The 16,911-nt window shown below is 35.1% G+C and overlaps 1 protein-coding gene across 6 annotated transcripts in view; it reads right to left on the bottom strand.

The window, feature by feature from the left end:
- The window catches only part of LOC106074070 (mitogen-activated protein kinase kinase kinase 12-like), a 71,543-nt gene that overhangs the window by 15,211 nt on the left and 39,421 nt on the right, over positions 1 to 16,911 (bottom strand). For 4 of the 6 annotated variants that reach the window (XM_056014126.1, XM_056014127.1, XM_056014128.1 and 1 more), the window contains 6 exons: positions 16,066 to 16,095; positions 10,213 to 10,266; positions 5,301 to 5,530; positions 3,755 to 3,950; positions 2,193 to 2,384; positions 970 to 1,128 (listed from right to left, as the gene is read on the bottom strand). In XM_056014126.1, the coding sequence (XP_055870101.1) occupies positions 970 to 1,128; positions 2,193 to 2,384; positions 3,755 to 3,950; positions 5,301 to 5,530; positions 10,213 to 10,266; positions 16,066 to 16,095 (861 nt within the window). Of the gene's footprint in view, positions 1 to 969; positions 1,129 to 2,192; positions 2,385 to 3,754; positions 3,951 to 5,300; positions 5,531 to 7,380; positions 7,901 to 10,212; positions 10,267 to 16,065; positions 16,096 to 16,911 lie in introns of those variants that run through there. The other 2 variants (XM_056014130.1, XM_056014132.1) reach the window with 2 other exon arrangements.

Raw genomic sequence — 16,911 nt, 5'->3', positions numbered from 1 at the left:
GATTCTTTGAAAAAAACTTATAAGTTTCTTAATATGAGACAGTGACTAAGGTTAAAGGCTTAAAACCATATTTCTTTATCACTGCACTTAGTTAAAATAGGTGAGTCTTTGTTGTTGTTTTTTTAAATTATAGAGCAATTATATTTATGAGCGTTGTCAGATCAAAAACAAAACACTATCTAATAAAATACACAGAAAGTCACATCTCCCCATATGAATTTTTTAAAAGTGCTTTTCTTCCCTAGTGCCATTACAGCCTGATCAACTAGGAAAACCAATAACTTAGCAAAGTAAGTCTTTTATGAACATGTAAAGCTTAACATATGGATATTTGTAAGATGTAAATATTCATAAAAACTTTTCTAGTAAGATCAAAAGCAAAATATGTTTGATGTTAGTGTAAATTGATTAGAATATGAGTTGGATGCTAGTGTAAATTGATTAGAATTTGAGTTGGATGCTAGTGTAAGTTGGTGAAACTATTCTGTTTTTGTATTAATAATTGTTCATAAAAAGATGATCTATAAATTTGACATGGATGAGGTGTACAAATATCCAATAATCTTTTAACTAATATGAATTTAAAAATCAGTAAATATAAAATTCTTTAGTTGCTATAAAGTAAACCTTGTTTGCATAAAGTATCACATATGACAAAGATTTCAGACATGAAAACTAATGTACACCTGTGTATGCTGGTTAAATAGATAATTTTTGGGTCCCCTCAAACATCTTATTTGTCATTTTTAGTTCTAAAATGTCAATTATAATGTTCATTCCGACTTGCTTTATAACAATGTCATTGAAATTACTATTATATATACATCTTTATCTAAAAAAAAATACAGCAACAAATGATGAAAACTTAAGGAATCAATATCTTGCATATCAATACTAGGATCATAGGGTCGAATCATGAAATACATTATTTTTATTTTTAGGGAGGAGGAATTACAACAGGCTACTCACCAAATGTCTACTTTTTCACTACACATTTCATTTCGAATGACTTCTGGTGCCATCCAGGCCACAGTGCCAGCAAATGACATTTTAGTGCTTTTTTCATTCCACTCTCGGCTGGTTCCAAAATCTGAAATCTTGACAATATCATTGGATGCCACAAGAACACTGCAGACAAAACAAAAATAGATATAATATTGGAAATATTTCTTTAAAACATGATTGCATAATGATTGCTGAGAGGTTGGTAGAGACAGCATTCCAAAAGAAGGTAGAAACTAGAACACAAATATTAGTTCTTGCCAATTGCACTAAAGAGAAAAACCCAGCTCAAGGTAACATTAAGAAACCAATTTATCACTACATCATTAAAGAATTTTAAGACATTCTGGAACCAGATGGATATTTCACTCTGCACTGTTAATTATGAATGAAATAATAAAAATTCATATAAGTGTGGCAGGAGGAACATAGCTATTGGAATATTAGCTATGCAATCTGTTTAAGTTCCCTGCATAGGCTAATTAATAGAACAATATTTCTTAGAAGCAAAATAAAATTAGCTTTCAGCAAAGGAAACTCATTGCTATTAAAGATCAGAAAACAGAGTTGGCATGTATAATTGTGCTAATAAAATTAGCAAGCCACACAGCTTAGAATATGCTGTGATATAATCAAAATAAGACTTTAATCTCATATAAGTCTACACCGCTACTTGATTGCTCAAAACATCAGAAAGTAAAATATTTTTCTTTTACATCTGACAATGTTTACTGAAGTAGAAGGAAATATGTTGTGTCTATCCTGTATACTTACTTTCATAATGTCTAACCCATCAACTCCTTTAGCTCTAGATTATAACACAATAAATAAAAACTATTTTCTATGGGGAGATTCTAAACAGGATCACAAAACTTGCTGCTTTGCATACATTTTTTAAAAGATGAATTTTTAAATTGCTTTAAACCCAGTTGTCACTGATCACATCCTGGGAACAATACTGATTTTTTTCAGCAGGAATTTCTAAAACTTATTTTTTAAAGAAGTCTGAGATATGCAGGTAGATTTTCTTTCAACGAAAATGAAGAACACTGATACCTTCATTGAATTTACAACATAGATGGTGAGTCATTTCAAAATGAAAATAATAAAAGGCTAGACCTAGATTGGCCTAGCTTTTGTGTACAGTGATGAATAAACAGAGAAAGTTAACTAAAGTTCTAGTCTCTCACTTTGGTGACTTGAGATCTCTGTGAATGATCTTATGTGAGTGCAGATAGTTCATTCCACTAGCAATCTGTTTGGCCCAATCAAGCACCAATGTAGGTGGGATCTCCTTGCCGTCCCGCAACACTTCATACAGCTGCCCATAGGGACAGTATTCCATAATGATACAGTAGCAAGGGGCTTGTGTGCAAACTCCCCTGTACAGAACAGTCATATATTAATGCATTTAACTTATTATGAAATAGTTGTTAGACATCAAATTCAAACTTAGCCACAGTTAGAAAAAAAGCATCTTTCAGTCTTCAAACTGTTATCTTATTTATTTATCAAAAGTTACAAGCTTCACAAATTGTTGAGATCCTCCTTTTAATGGACAGAATAAGAAATTGCACAAAGTCTGTTTTTTAAAGGTTTACATTACAAGGGACAAAAATTAATGCAGTTGACAATTGATAGTTCGACATGTAATAACTCAAAATTCTCAGTAATCTGACAAGGTGCCGATGTATATTCATGCAATTCTTATTATTTAAAATATTATATACTAGTATCTATATAAAAATATACATATATCATTAGTTTATGGTTGGCTTAAATTGTAAATAACTACTATTTGTAACACCTATTTCATAGGTTTTGTGCACTTTTTAGATATTAATAACAAATTTTCTTTTTCAACTATTTTTTTTTAAATTTATACCACTGAAAGTCTAAGAGAATAAATTATAACATGAATGGTTCAATTCTTTGAAGTACAGTTAATCTCTTGTTATGGAGTGGGTGTGTGGGTGTTTTCCTGGGTGATGATGAAGAAAGGGAGCAATAATAATTAGTCTTGAAGAATGATGCAAGATAAGGGGCTCTGTCATAAGATATGTTCAAAACGAGAGACAACTCCAGGATGCCTGAATGTAAGGACGTGTTTTATTGTGAGTTGGATTTCTTTCAATATCAGTCTATTCCATTTCATCTCAAATTGAAGTTTTATATTGTAACAAAAGTTATATTTAGTTCACAAAAGAAATTTATTCAAGTCATTTCAAGTTCTATAATTTAAAATATGATGCTGCTACATTGGTTTAGCTGTCTACTAGCAATCTGGTGTTACAAGTCAACATTCATACTACACCTCTCCCCCACTCAGGTCCTGTAGCCGTCAGACTATCAAATCAAGAGTCAACTGTGGGAAGAGTGGTCGAGAGGCAAAGTGCGCTTGAACTTGGCTTGCCTTGGCTACCCATGAAGGGGGCTCGAGGCTCGACACCCGAATCGGGCAGAGTTGTGTTTACTGAGCACAGAAAAACCTTCTCATAAATACCTGAGATTGAGATTGGACCAAAGCGCTTTGAGAATGCTATAACCGTGAAAGTAGCGCTATATAAAAGCCATAATTTAATTTAACTGAAGAAATTTTTTATTTTTACTATCAGCAAAAAGTCAAATTAATAAGTCAGTTGTTTAGAGGAAAACAGTGTTCTCGTGTCAATCAACACTGAGTTACAAGTTTACTAAATGTGAAAGATGCTTTAAAAGATAATGGAAATGACAAAAACACATGAAAACATACTTGAAGGATATAATGTTTGGGTGATTCAGTTTCCTCAAATTCCGAATGTCTGTCTCTTTCACATCTCTGACCTTCTTGACTGCTACTTCTTCATTACAGAGTTTGCCAAGAAATACAGCTCCCTGAGCTCCACTTCCTAGCCACTGGAGATCTGTGATACTTTCAAATGGAATTTCCCAATCATCAGAAGAGGAAACTGAAAGAGAAATATAAGATAAAAAGGATAATATGGTCTTTGTATTAACTGAAGGGTACTTATCAAAACTCAAGATTAATCATATCATTATGTATAATAATAATATGGCTCCATCTGTCTCAGGTTTACAATGGATGCACCTAGATGAATTAATGGTTTTTGTTTCTTCTTGAATTAGGGCAGAAACTCCTGTGACTCAACAAGGCAATTCTGAAAAGACAAATTTTACCACAGCTTTTGCAAGAGAATGCATCTGTTTTAGAACTATCAGATAAGGCAAATTTTCCTCCTGCTCTTTTATAAGGCTGAGGCGCGGTGGCTGAGCGATAAAGCACTTGGCTTCCAAACTGGCGGGTTCCAGGTTCGAATCCTGGGATTTTTTTTATTTCGGGATCTTTCTGCATCTCTGAGTCCAAATGGGTACCTGACATTAGTTAGCAAAAAGTAAAGGCAGTTGTCGTTGTGCTGGCCAAATGACACCCTCGTTAACCGTAGGCCACAGAAAAAGATGACCTTTACGTCATCTGCCCTATAGACTACAGGGTCTGAAAGGGGAACTTTTTATAAGGCTGGCTCAGTCCTTATGCTTTTAGTGAGGCTCTCAACAGCACTGCACAGACTGACTCCATACTGTCTTATCTTAGGCAGTTTCCTCCCACATACTATCATTTATGTCTGATGACCTGATTACAGACATCACTGTAAGTTAGACTTCAGTCTAGTCTAGATTTCAATTAACAATCTTATTCTTAGAAGGTCGGTCACAACATGAGTGGCCGAAACCCTGGCCTAGTGATATGGGCTTTAGACTCTTTGCCATGATGGTTCTTAGCTTGAAATGTCAATAATTAAAGGGAGGGAATTGATTACAGGATTAAAAAGAAGATGGCGAGGGGGCAGGGAGAGCAAAGAGATCTACTTAGATATCAATGGACGTAGTAGAAGAGAAAGTCAACAACGAAAAAAAAAAAAAGAGAATGTAAATGGAAATAGGCTAAGAATACATCATTTTGTTTTCAAATATTCTTTTTTTTTTTTACATTTGTTAACTTAAATGTTCCATGAAAGACACAAAGATAAAGGCACATTCATTGTTCTATATGCTAGGACAAATTAGTACAAATGCTCCTTCTTCGCTACGGCATGGAATGGGTTGCCTGAGCCAGCCAGGAAAACCAGTCACTAGGCAGAATTTAAGTCATTGGTTAACATGCATGACAAGTAACGAGTAGGAAGTAATCATCTTCTTTTTTGAAGTAATGTCTGTATCTTATATAAGAGTTATTGTTATAGTGATATTTAGAAATAATATAAACTCTATTAGAAGTAAAGTAATAACGTAAAGAATACCTTGTTGTTTTAACTCTGCAGCAGCTGCCTTGCCAAGGATTGTCCATACAGGTCGGAGACAGCCCAGCAAGCCCTGGAAGAAACCTCTCTGTGATCCTGTTCTATAGCCAACATCCACACTGCCATCAGGGTTGTGGGTGGGAGTGACAGGGGCAGAGTGAGCTGTAGTTGGTCCAGTGGAAACCACAGAAGATGAAGACGATAGACCATCATGATCTACCCTGAGCATGCTGAGTAAGAAATATCATAGTCTGATAAATATGTGGTTTAATATTATGAGGTAAATATAGCGTGTTCAAATATGTCATTAAATGTAATGTGGTAAAATATCTGCTTAAATATAAAGTGGTCAAATATTTGACTAAATATAATGTGGTTAAATATGTGATAACTTATTATGTGGGTCAATAAAATGTCGTCAAATATAATGTAATTAGTTTCATTACCAATAACAAATCCAAATATAGGGAGTTTTTAGATTCTCCAAAGCTTAGACGTTAACATGTAATTAGGAATTTAAATGGGTTGGCAAATTGATTTAAACCATATATAGTGATATGATTCCTTTTTACTACTTTTATAAAAATGGTTCATGTGTAAAATTTAAATGGTTTCCTGGTTGTGTGGTTATGCTTTGGACCATCATTCTGATCCCAAATTTGAATCCTGTCCCCTTCTATCCCCTGTCATGAAGAAGGTTTGAATTAATAATCCTTTTTTAAGGAAGGAAAGTCTGATACTTGTAAAACAAACACTGTGCCCCAATAATAGGAAAGAGTAAGACAAAGACTAAACTGTTTAATTGCACCTTTTTGGAAATTTGTTCTGATTACAAGACTCAAGTGGAGGGGCAGTGACTAAGCAGTAAAGCACTTGGCTTCCGAACCGGGGACTGGGGTTTGAATCATGGTGAAGACTAGGATTTTTAATTTCAGGATCTTCAGGTGTCCACCCAGCTCTAATGGGTACCTGATATTTGTTGGGGAAAAGTAATGGCAGTTGGTTGTTGTGCTGGCCACATTACACAGAAAAAGATGACCTTTACATCATCTGCCATATAGACCACAAGGTCTGAAAGGGGAACTTAACTTTAAAAGGACTCAAGTAAAAACAACAACATTCACACAAAGAGAACAGACACAACACACACAGAATTTCATTGAGTGACTACACACATAAAAAAATGACATAATATCTTGATCCTTTTTACTTTCCAGGACAATGAGTAGCGCTGATATAACCTGACAGATAGTTGATCTTTTAATCAGTGCAATGTGAAAAAATAAATTCAATGATATATCAAGTTGTTTTTTATTAATTAATTTTTTTTTCTTTTTTCTTAAATCCCCACTGAATTTTATTTTACTATTTATTTGAATGTAAACTTTCACTCTGTTACTTAACATTTATTAGTTGTTTATTTTTGTTTATTTTGCATCCATAAATACAATATTTGCACCTAGTAGGAAAGGAAAGAGGAAAATAGAAACAAAAGCTGGCGCTTTACTAAAAAAAAAATGTCTAAAATTTGGCACAATAATACACAAAAATGTAGCATTTATCATCCATGTAATAAACAAATCAGAGCAGGCTTAAAATCAAAAACTATCCTACTATACAAATACTATCTTTTGTTGTACCCAGACATTCATCATCACAATTTGTCTGAATGCAAATAAGCTCACTTGCTATATATAATTTCCTTGCATCAATTTTATTTGCAATTTTTTATGTTTGAAACTTTCTTCAGTAACATTTAAGACATTGCAGCATACACATTTTAGAATTACCAAAACCACTATAAAAAGGGCTGGCCTTAAACAAGTGATTTAGGTGGCCCCAAAATGAAATAGAAAAATTAAATATAATCAACAACAATGCAAAAATGACAGGCAATTTACTTAAAACCTAGTGGCTCCAAAAATAACATTAGGCACAAGTTACTACTCTACAAAATGTTCAAGTCCTGTGTGAGGCCCTCAGGCTAAGGAGGCTGCCTAGTTTGCCTATGCCTACAGCTGGCCCTGCACGGTTTCATATCATAGCATTTAGTTTACAATGAGGTTTTTTTTTTACTTACAATGTTTTGGATTACAAGTCATGGTGCTTTCCATGGATTCCATGGGCATTGTTATGTCTGGTTGATTGAAACATTGATGAGTGGCAACTGACAAGGTTGGTTCATGCATTGTCTAAGCCTTCAACCATGTCTTCTGCTTGTTGAAAGTTGATGTGTGTGTGGTCTGGTAATGCTCATAGTTGATGGTCACACTTTTATAGGGTAGGACTTCTACTTTCATGTGCAGTCCAAAACGTATGAACCAAATATTTTAAATTCACACATTTATTACATTTGTGTCTTTCCATCCTGTTTCATAAACATTAAACATGAACCACAACTTCTTGCAGGATTTTGTTTTCTTTCTGTGTTTCATGTAATAGACTCAGGCGTTCTTATGGACTAACACTAACACCTTTCAGATCAACAGTATGCAACTGTTAGCGGAACAAATTCCTTTTTCTAGTCAATTTCTTTTCCTTCCTAACAGTGACTAACAGCTATTCTAGACATTTTTCTGTATTTATAAGATAAGATCATATTCTGGGCATTCTGGCTCATATTCTTTGACATTTCCGATGATTTCGTCATTTGCTTGGAATCCTAATTTTGGTGTGCAAGTCAAGTCCACTTTGTTTCATAAATTAGAAAATAGAATCTATAGATAGATATATCTAGATGTATTTTCTATAGATCTAGATCTATCTAGATCTAGCTTTCATATTACCACAGTGACTTTTAATAAAGTTTTAACTCCTGGCTCTGGCCACTTAGCATCATCTCTATTTAATTTTAATCCATTTTCTTGTGAATAATCCGTCATTGAAGTTGGCTGTCCTGTTTTGTACATTTCCCTGATCACTTTTTTTTTCAGTAACATTTCATTTCTTGAGCACAAGTTAGATCTAAAAACGTCAATTTAAAGTAAATGTTAGAACTAGCTTCTTTTGTTTTGACTTTTGATTTCAAATTCTGTTGCGTGCAAGATAAGACACTAATAGCACACTAAAATGGGGCTGATCCACTATTAACTCTAAGACAGAAGAGCTCCCATTTGCCTAGACACAGGACTGACGCCAGCGGCGAAATGACGTCAAAGTCTCGCGCAGGTCATTCGTTCAATAAAACCCTAGATAAAACGTTGGAGATTTTATTTATAAACCCATTTTAGAGATATTTTTTAAAATGCATAAGTGACGCGAAAAATACTTTTTTTTTGTCAGAGAGAGAGAGAGAGAGAGAGAGAGTGCACTAATACAACTTTAAACATAATTCTGTTGTAAAGAAATATTCGATTGCATTTTTATGACTACTGATGTAGACTATATAAATCTAGAATCTAGATTATGATAATTGAGAAAAACAAAATGCTAATTATGTAGGTCTACTTGCAGTCAAAGATTGTGCTAGTAAAAAAAAATAGCTTTGTTAAAATTCAGGTCCACTATAAAAATGTTAGATTTCTAGCTTTGAAAGGGAAAAAAAAAAAGCTAATTCGACAAGGCTATCTCCGATCAATTCAATGCACCATAAATATGTCCTCCTCCGGATCACCCTCGGCGTCTGCTATCCAACACATTACTAACAATGTGCGAAGGCCAAGGTCAACGTCCATCGATAGAAGCCCTTGTTTCTACTCTTGCTGTTGAATATGGTTCATCGTTGTAATGACGGGAGTTATCAGACTTGAAGACCAAAACAGAAAAAAAAAAATGAGACACTCTCCCCCCCCCCCCCGACCCATTCAATTCCCATTCCTTAATTAGTCTTTTTATTCAAATTTAAAGGATGACTGCCTATGTGGTATGTGCTTCGAACTGGAATTACATTGGTTCCGAGTTTGAATCCTAGCTGTATTTGGCTAGCGTACACAGACAAGTACGTACTAATCTTTTCAAAAGAGATGTGTGACACACTAAACACATTGTTTCTGCTAATGTTTTCTCCATAACATTGATATTTCAAAGAGAGAAAGTGTGAGTTCTTGCGCTTGTCCCAACTCTAAGTATGTCACCACTTCATGCATCAGTAGTCTTTCTGCATTAGGAACATTTCTGAAGAGGGCATGATTTATTAGTTCTTTCCAATGATCTAGTGATTAGTCCACATTCTTGCTGTATATTATATTCTAGGTAGTATTTTCATCTGGAAACTGGATTTAAAAAAAAAAAAAAGGGGGGGGGGGAGAGTGTTTAAAAATTTTAAAGTTTGTGTGTATTTCTATGGTGACGGTATGAAGAGGTTAGCGATTGGTTGTGAATGATGCAACATAGGTGGCATTGCCGTCACTTGGTCTTAGTTAAGACAGACGACTCCAGAACGTGAAACTGAAAAATTGTGTTAGATTTTGTTAAGAAATATTATTACTAAAGTTTAGTAGTATTGTTCGCAAAGAAGTTTTTTCAAGTTTTATTAGTTAAGATATATAATGCCTACAACGGTTTAGTTGTCTACCAGCAGTTTGGTGCTACAAGCCAACGGCTGGTAACAACGAACATGAAAAGATGGATGCACTGGATCTATGTCATTGCATGTCCAGGGAAAGTGACTATATCAAAGAGCTTTTGGTAGCGTATTTGCGACACCAGAAATGACTTTAAACAAGCCATTGGTTAGGGTTAGTCTAGTTATGGACTATGACAGATCTATATACCTAAGGAAACTTTTCTTTTGATTCGATGCCATTTTACGAAGGCATATGAAAAATAGTGCCTCAAATATAGAACTAAAATATGAAATATTTCTTGATTCCAAAAACATTCTTACAAAACAAACAAAAAAAGTTCCCTTTTCTAACAATCAATGTATAGGTCAGTTATTCTGGACAGGACGGTTGAACAACTTTTTAATTACCTGTTAGTGAAGTCCACATCTGAGCTGGTGGTCATAACATGCAACATGCTTGTACTAGAAAAAAAAAGATATAAAGATAAAAGTCGGATAAACGCAAAAGGCTGGTCACTCAAGTAGCAATAACATTGGTCAGGGCAATTGCATTAGTTAGTTTAGTGGCAATTATAATTGTTAGCTTAGTGTTCATTACCATGGCCGGTCTTGTGTCCATTACATCGGTCAGTGCATTCGTGTATAGATATCTAATATGAAGACCGAAATACAGAGACAAAAACTTCATGTTTATAACAAACGTCTTAACTGTCATTAACCTTCGTGTAATTTATGTCTTCAGCTGAACAAAGTTTTAGCTTCTTGTTTGGGGGGTGGGGGGGGGGAGGCTGGAAGGAATCTAAACAGAACTAATGGAAAATAGCACTGTTGGAAAGTGTCATTCTAATAGCACTGTTGGAAAGTGTCATTCTAATAGCACTGTTGGAAAGTGTCCTTCTAATAGCACTGTTGGAAAGTGTCATTCTAATAGCACTGTTGGAAAGTGTCATTCGAATAGCACTGTTGGAAAGTGTCATTCGAATAGCACTGTTGCAAAGTGTCATTTTAATAGCACTGTTGCAAAGTGTCATTCTAATAGCACTGTTGAAAAGTGTCATTCTAATAGCACAGTTGGAAAGTGACATTCTAATAGCACTGTTGGAAAGTGTCATTCTAATAGCACAGTTGGAAAGTGTCATTCTAATAGCACAGTTGGAAAGTGTCATTCTAATAGCACTGTTGGAAAGTGTCATTTTAATAGCACTGTTGCAACGTGTCATTCTAATAGCACTGTTGGAAAGTGTCATTCGAATAGTACTGTTGCAAAGTGTCATTTTAATAGCACTGTTGCAACGTGTCATTCTAATAGCACTGTTGGAAAGTGTCATTCGAATAGCACTGTTGGAAAGTGTCATTTTAATAGCACTGTTGCAACGTGACATTCTAATAGCACTGTTGGAAAGTGTCATTCGAATAGCACTGTTGCAAAGTGTCATTTTAATAGCACTGTTGCAACGTGTCATTCTAATAGCACTGTTAGAAAGTGTCATTTTAATAGTACTGTTGCAAAGTGTCGTTCTAAGCTGACTCCATTGGAATCCATTAACTAAGCTCTGTCTTAAAGCTAAATGGAGAGTTTAGGTTTCACTGATACATTTCGGACGTTCCTTCAAAGATGAAGATGATGACGTCAAACACAGGTTGGCCAGTCAGCAGGCACGGTTCGAACTCGGGACCTTTGTGAGGACAGCCTGAAGTGCATACCACACAACAACGCAGCAACTTCACCACTGTAACATGCCTAGATCTTCATATGAAACCAATTGCTAATAATAGTGAAAGGGATTACTAGGCATCTAAAGTCTTGTCACCAACGACTCGCTCTATGTGTATTAAGCTTTGAAAATATTGGATTGGATTATTTTGTGCTATTCATCAATTTTCCTGTAATATCAGCGGGACTGGACTACGACATGACAGATCCCAATGTTCTGAAAGTAGCAGTTCAAAATGCAGTGTATCAGAATAGTGAGGAGAGAGAAATGAGTAGATACAACTATCTATGTCAGTGTCTTGGCAGACCAAAACTTAACGTAAGCGATTATCTCATTAAACATTCTAAACATTTTGATAAAACTTCTGCAGGTTTAGAATTTAGCAATTTACATAAGATAAAAAAAAAACCTATCACCCTAAAAGTTTTTCTCATATAAAAGCAGAGGAAATATAATTAAGAGAAACAGAAGAAACATTGAAATAAAAAAAAAATCAAATTCAAATTAAAAAAAAATAATAAAGAAGGAAATAAAACAATTCCCCAGAAGTATGTCACGTGACAGACATACAATTAAAAAAGTAAATGTATTGTATTCACCCTTACGCATTGATAACAACTTTAATCGCATGTATGAATAACCTTTTTAAGAAGTAGATCTTGTTTGTAAGCTTTGTACGTTTAACATAATAAATTTCAAACTGAATAGAAATATAGAATAAAAAATATGTCCAAACGTTTTTTATCTTAAATAAAGTCATCTAAAGTTTTGAAGAGATCTAAATATATATATATATTTTAATTTTTATATACATATATAAATGCAACAGTGGCGTAGCCAGGGTGGGGAGAGAATTTGAAAATTCCTTCCGGGCCCCCACTTGAAATGGTTTTTTTTACATTAAAAATTAAATATTACGCAAAATGCAGGGGCCTCAAAGAGGTCAAGCCCCCCCCCCCCGGGCCCCCAAACGATGGAAAATTCCTAGCTACGCCTCTGAAATGCAATCTATTAATTCATATGTTGTTTTTTTTTTTTTTAAGTTATCGTTTCAATTGCTCTGTTTTTGTTATTCCTTAGAAAGTTTCATAACAGTTTAATGATGATTAAGTGAATGAAAAACAAAATAAGGTTCATACTAGCTGTTGGTGTGTCCTAGCTGTTGGTGTGTCCTAGTTGTTGGTATATCTTAGTTGTTGGTGTCTCTCAGTTGTTGGTGTCTCTCAGTTGTTGGTGTGTCCTAGCTGTTGGTGTGTCCTAGCTGTTGGTGTGTCCTAGCTGTTGGTATATCTTAGTTGTTGATGTGTCCTGGTTGTTGGTGTCTCCCAGTTGTTGGTGTGTCCTAGCTATTGGTGTGTCCTAGTTTTTGGTGTGTCCTAGCTGTTGGTATATCTTAGTTGTTGATGTGTCCTAGTTGTTGGTGTCTCCCAGTTGTTGATGTGTCCTAGCTGTTGGTGTGTCCTAGCTGTTGGTATATCTTACTTGTTGATGTGTCCTAGCTGTTGGTGTGTCCTAGCTGTTGGTGTGTCCTAGTTGTTGGTATATCTTAGTTGTTTGTGTCTCTCAGTTGTTTGTGTCTCTCAGTTGTTGGTGTGTCCTAGCTGTTGGTGTGTCCTAGCTGTTGGTGTGTCCTAGCTGTTGGTATATCTTAGTTGTTGATGTGTCCTAGTTGTTGGTGTCTCCCAGTTGTTGATGTGTTCTAGCTGTTGGTGTGTCCTAGCAGTTGGTGTGTCCTAGCTGTTGGTATATCTTACTTGTTGATGTGTCTTAGTTGTTGGTGTCTCCCAGTTGTTGATGTGTTCTAGCTGTTGGTGTGTCCTAGCTGTTGGTGTGTCCTAGCTGTTTGTATATCTTAGTTGTTGATGTGTCTTAGTTGTTGGTGTCTCCCAGTTGTTGATGTGTTCTAGCTGTTGGTGTGTCCTAGCTGTTGGTGTGTCCTAGCTGTTGGTATATCTTAGTTGTTGATGTGTCTTAGTTGTTGGTGTCTCCCAGTTGTTGATGTGTTCTAGCTGTTGCTGTGTCTCCTAGCTGTTGCTGTGTCTTAGTTGTTGTGTCCTAGTTGTTGCTGTGTCTTAGTTGTTGATGTGTCCTAGTTGTTGGTGTGTCCTAGTTATTGATTTTTGTCTCTAGTAGATGTGTCCTGGTTGTTGGCTTGTCCTTGTTAGTGTGTTCTTGTTAGTATGTTCTAGTTCTTATCTTATCTTATATGATACAGACGTTACTTCAAAAAGAGAAGATGATTACGTCCTACGCGTCATGCATTCAGTCATGCATATTAACCAAAGACCCAAATTCTGCCAGGTCACTGGTTTGCCTGGCTAGCTCAGGCAACCCATTCCATGCTCTAATAGCACTAGGGAAGAAATAGCATTTGTACAAATGTGTCCTAGCAAATGGAACGAGGAATGTGCCTTTATCTTTGTGCTTTTGGTGTGTCCTAGATGGTATGTCTTGTCTGTGTGTCTTAGTCGTTGGTATTTTCTAGTTGTTGTTTTTTTTTTTGGGTGTGTTCTAGTTTTTGGTTAGCCCTAGCTGTGGGTATGTTCCCGGAATGTATTTGAAGAGTGGCAGTACAAACAAAAACTTGCTGGGTGCTCAGTGTGTACAAGGTTAAAGGGAAACTCCGATGGTTTTTCAAATTTGAGTTACTAATATATTTAAATTCTGCGTAAAAAAATTAAAGGTAAAAATCTTACAATTTTGTATTGAAATGACTAGAAACATTTATATGTAATTAATTAGACCAAAAGTTCTTGACTTCCAAAAAAAAAAACCAACAACAACCGGGTTTCTTAGAGGTTTTGTTTTAGGTTAGGCATACGTCACTTCCCTCAACAATACTGAAAGCGAATCTAGATCTAACCAATCGTATCACTTCATTCCTAGATAGACCTAGATCATAGCTATGGTACATTTATATATATCTATTTTTATATTATATATAGATCAAAAGCATTAGGATAACCAACTCTAGAAAAAACAATTTTCATCTACACCCCTCCCTGTCCCAAAGACTAAATAGATGGTGTGTCTGACTGATTCTAACAAACTGGTCAGTGTTAGGGTAGTCTAGACTACGTGTTTCGGACACGATAGTGTTTATTGTGTGTTAAGTGGACAGGCGAGAAAATACACACCGCCGTGGTCAGTCTGTCATAGTATGTAGATCTACTCTTTACACGTATTGTTTGGCTGCCTGGTCGTGCGGTTTGCGCGCTGGACTGTCGTTCGGATTTATCGACGGTCGAGGGTTCAAACCCTGCCCGCTCCCATCCCCCGTCGTCTTGCGGGAGAATTGGACTAGGAAGTAAACTATCTTCAACTCTGAAGGAACATCCGAAACATGTAAAACATTTTACAACATTTTACAAACATTGTTTTCTTTGTTAACAATATTTAGATCTAACTTCTTTAGACCTAACTCTTATCTTATCTTATATAATACAGGCTCTATTTCTTTTACGAGAATGTAAACTTTACTGTTATGGTTTTCCGTTATACAGTAAGTCAATAAATTGAATTATAGGGTTTGTTTGACGTTACATAGAAACCAGGAGAAAATCTGCCGTTTCAGATGCGTAGAAAAACATCAGTCACTAAGTGATTATTGGAAAATAAAATAAAAAGAATAATACATTCATTTTCTGTAAATCAAAACACATATAATACAAATTGTCAAAACCATCGGAGTTTCCCTTTAAAGAGACAATCAAGTTTCAAACCACAGGCTTGAAAGCTTAAAATATACTACCTGAAAATGCCAAAATATAAAACAAAATGCAAATTATTTAGAAGCGAAATTTAAAAAAAAAAAAAAAGGGGGGGGGGGAGGAGTAGGGGATCATAATTCTGTGAAATAAATATTGTCTATACTATTTGATAGTTATGTTAAATGCCTTACTAATTATAATAATTTAGGTTTAAGCGTTCTAGCAATGAACTATGCCATCTTTCTTTTGGAAAATCTAGAGTCTCTATGTTTCAATCTAAATGTATTCTGGAAGTTAGAAGTTTATCTTATCTTATCTTATATAATACAGACGTTACTTCAAAAAAGAAGATGATTACGTCCTACGCAAGTTTAGTCAAGAAGAACTGGCATTTAATGGCCTGCAAGAGGATAATAGTGAAAGTAATCTAGATGTCCAGAAGGTTAATGACATATTTGGCCACAGTGTATTAAAACATGCCAGCTAGGCTTTTATAAATGAGGATTATTTTGTATACTATAAGATGGAGTTGTGTTGTTTTTTTTACTGTAATTCTGTGTATGTGTAACTTGTGAATACGTTTGTGTGTGTGTGTGTGTTAAAGAAAGAAGAGATGAGTGTGCAAAGAAGGAAGACAGCCAGTATGAATGAGAAAAACAATGAATGCGATACAATGAAAGAATCAAAACAAATTTGTATCTAAAAAAGAATGAGTGAATATTTACACCTGAGAGTCTGTTAACTTTCGAATTAAATAAAAAGGGAAAAGGGATGTGACCTTAAGTCGGTTATGGAAAGGGAAATAATCCAAACCAAGCGTGTCAAGAGTTACTTACATAGGTGACAATAACACACCAATTTCTGTCCTGAAATAGTGGCAATCGCTCTTTTAAAGATGAAATTACAAAATGGCTTAGTCTAAATCAGAAAATGTGGATGATTCTTTAGTTCACACAAAACTTTAAATATATATACATATAATATGAATTTCAAATTGGTGAGCCTTTGCTTACAAGATTGTAGGTTAACATGCAGGTAACGAAAGCTGTGTATTGAATGGCTTGCATACAATAAGCATATTAGTTTAATAAACAATTGTGCATTATATCAGAACACAAGAGACTGTTGCACCGACCACTAAAAATATTTCAAGCTTTTGTTAAATTTAAAAAATGCATTCACGTGACAAATATATAAAATTAGACTATTCCTCATTCGTAATAGGTATCTTTATCGTTACTTGAAAAGAGAAGATAATTTCGTACTATACATTATAAAAACTTAATGATCATAATTTCTCTCCCCCTTTTTTAAATCTCCAAGCCAGCAGAACCTCGACTAGTCAACGTCATTACTAGTACTCAGTGGCGTAGCTAGGGTGAGGGAGGAGTGTGGAAAATTTGAAAATCCCCCCGGGCATCCACTTGAGGGGGTCCCAAAATGAGTTTTGTTAAATTAAATATTAAATTAAAAGAGGTAAAGCCCCCCCCCGGGTCCCCAAATAATGGAAAATTCCTAGCTACGCCCCTGATAGTAGCCTACTATTAAAGTCTTGATCTTGAGTCAAAGATAGTAGGCCTACGTTTTCAAAATATCAAAGTTTCATTTATTTTGAGAACGATTTTTTGAATTTGTGAGAAAGTGACACACGAAATAACTGATGGGATATTCAGCACTAAACT

The sequence above is a fragment of the Biomphalaria glabrata genome, chromosome 16 (genome assembly GCF_947242115.1).
Source record: "Biomphalaria glabrata chromosome 16, xgBioGlab47.1, whole genome shotgun sequence".
NCBI classification, from domain to species: domain Eukaryota; kingdom Metazoa; phylum Mollusca; class Gastropoda; family Planorbidae; genus Biomphalaria; species Biomphalaria glabrata.
This window is presented reverse-complemented; position numbering and strand designations above follow the sequence as displayed.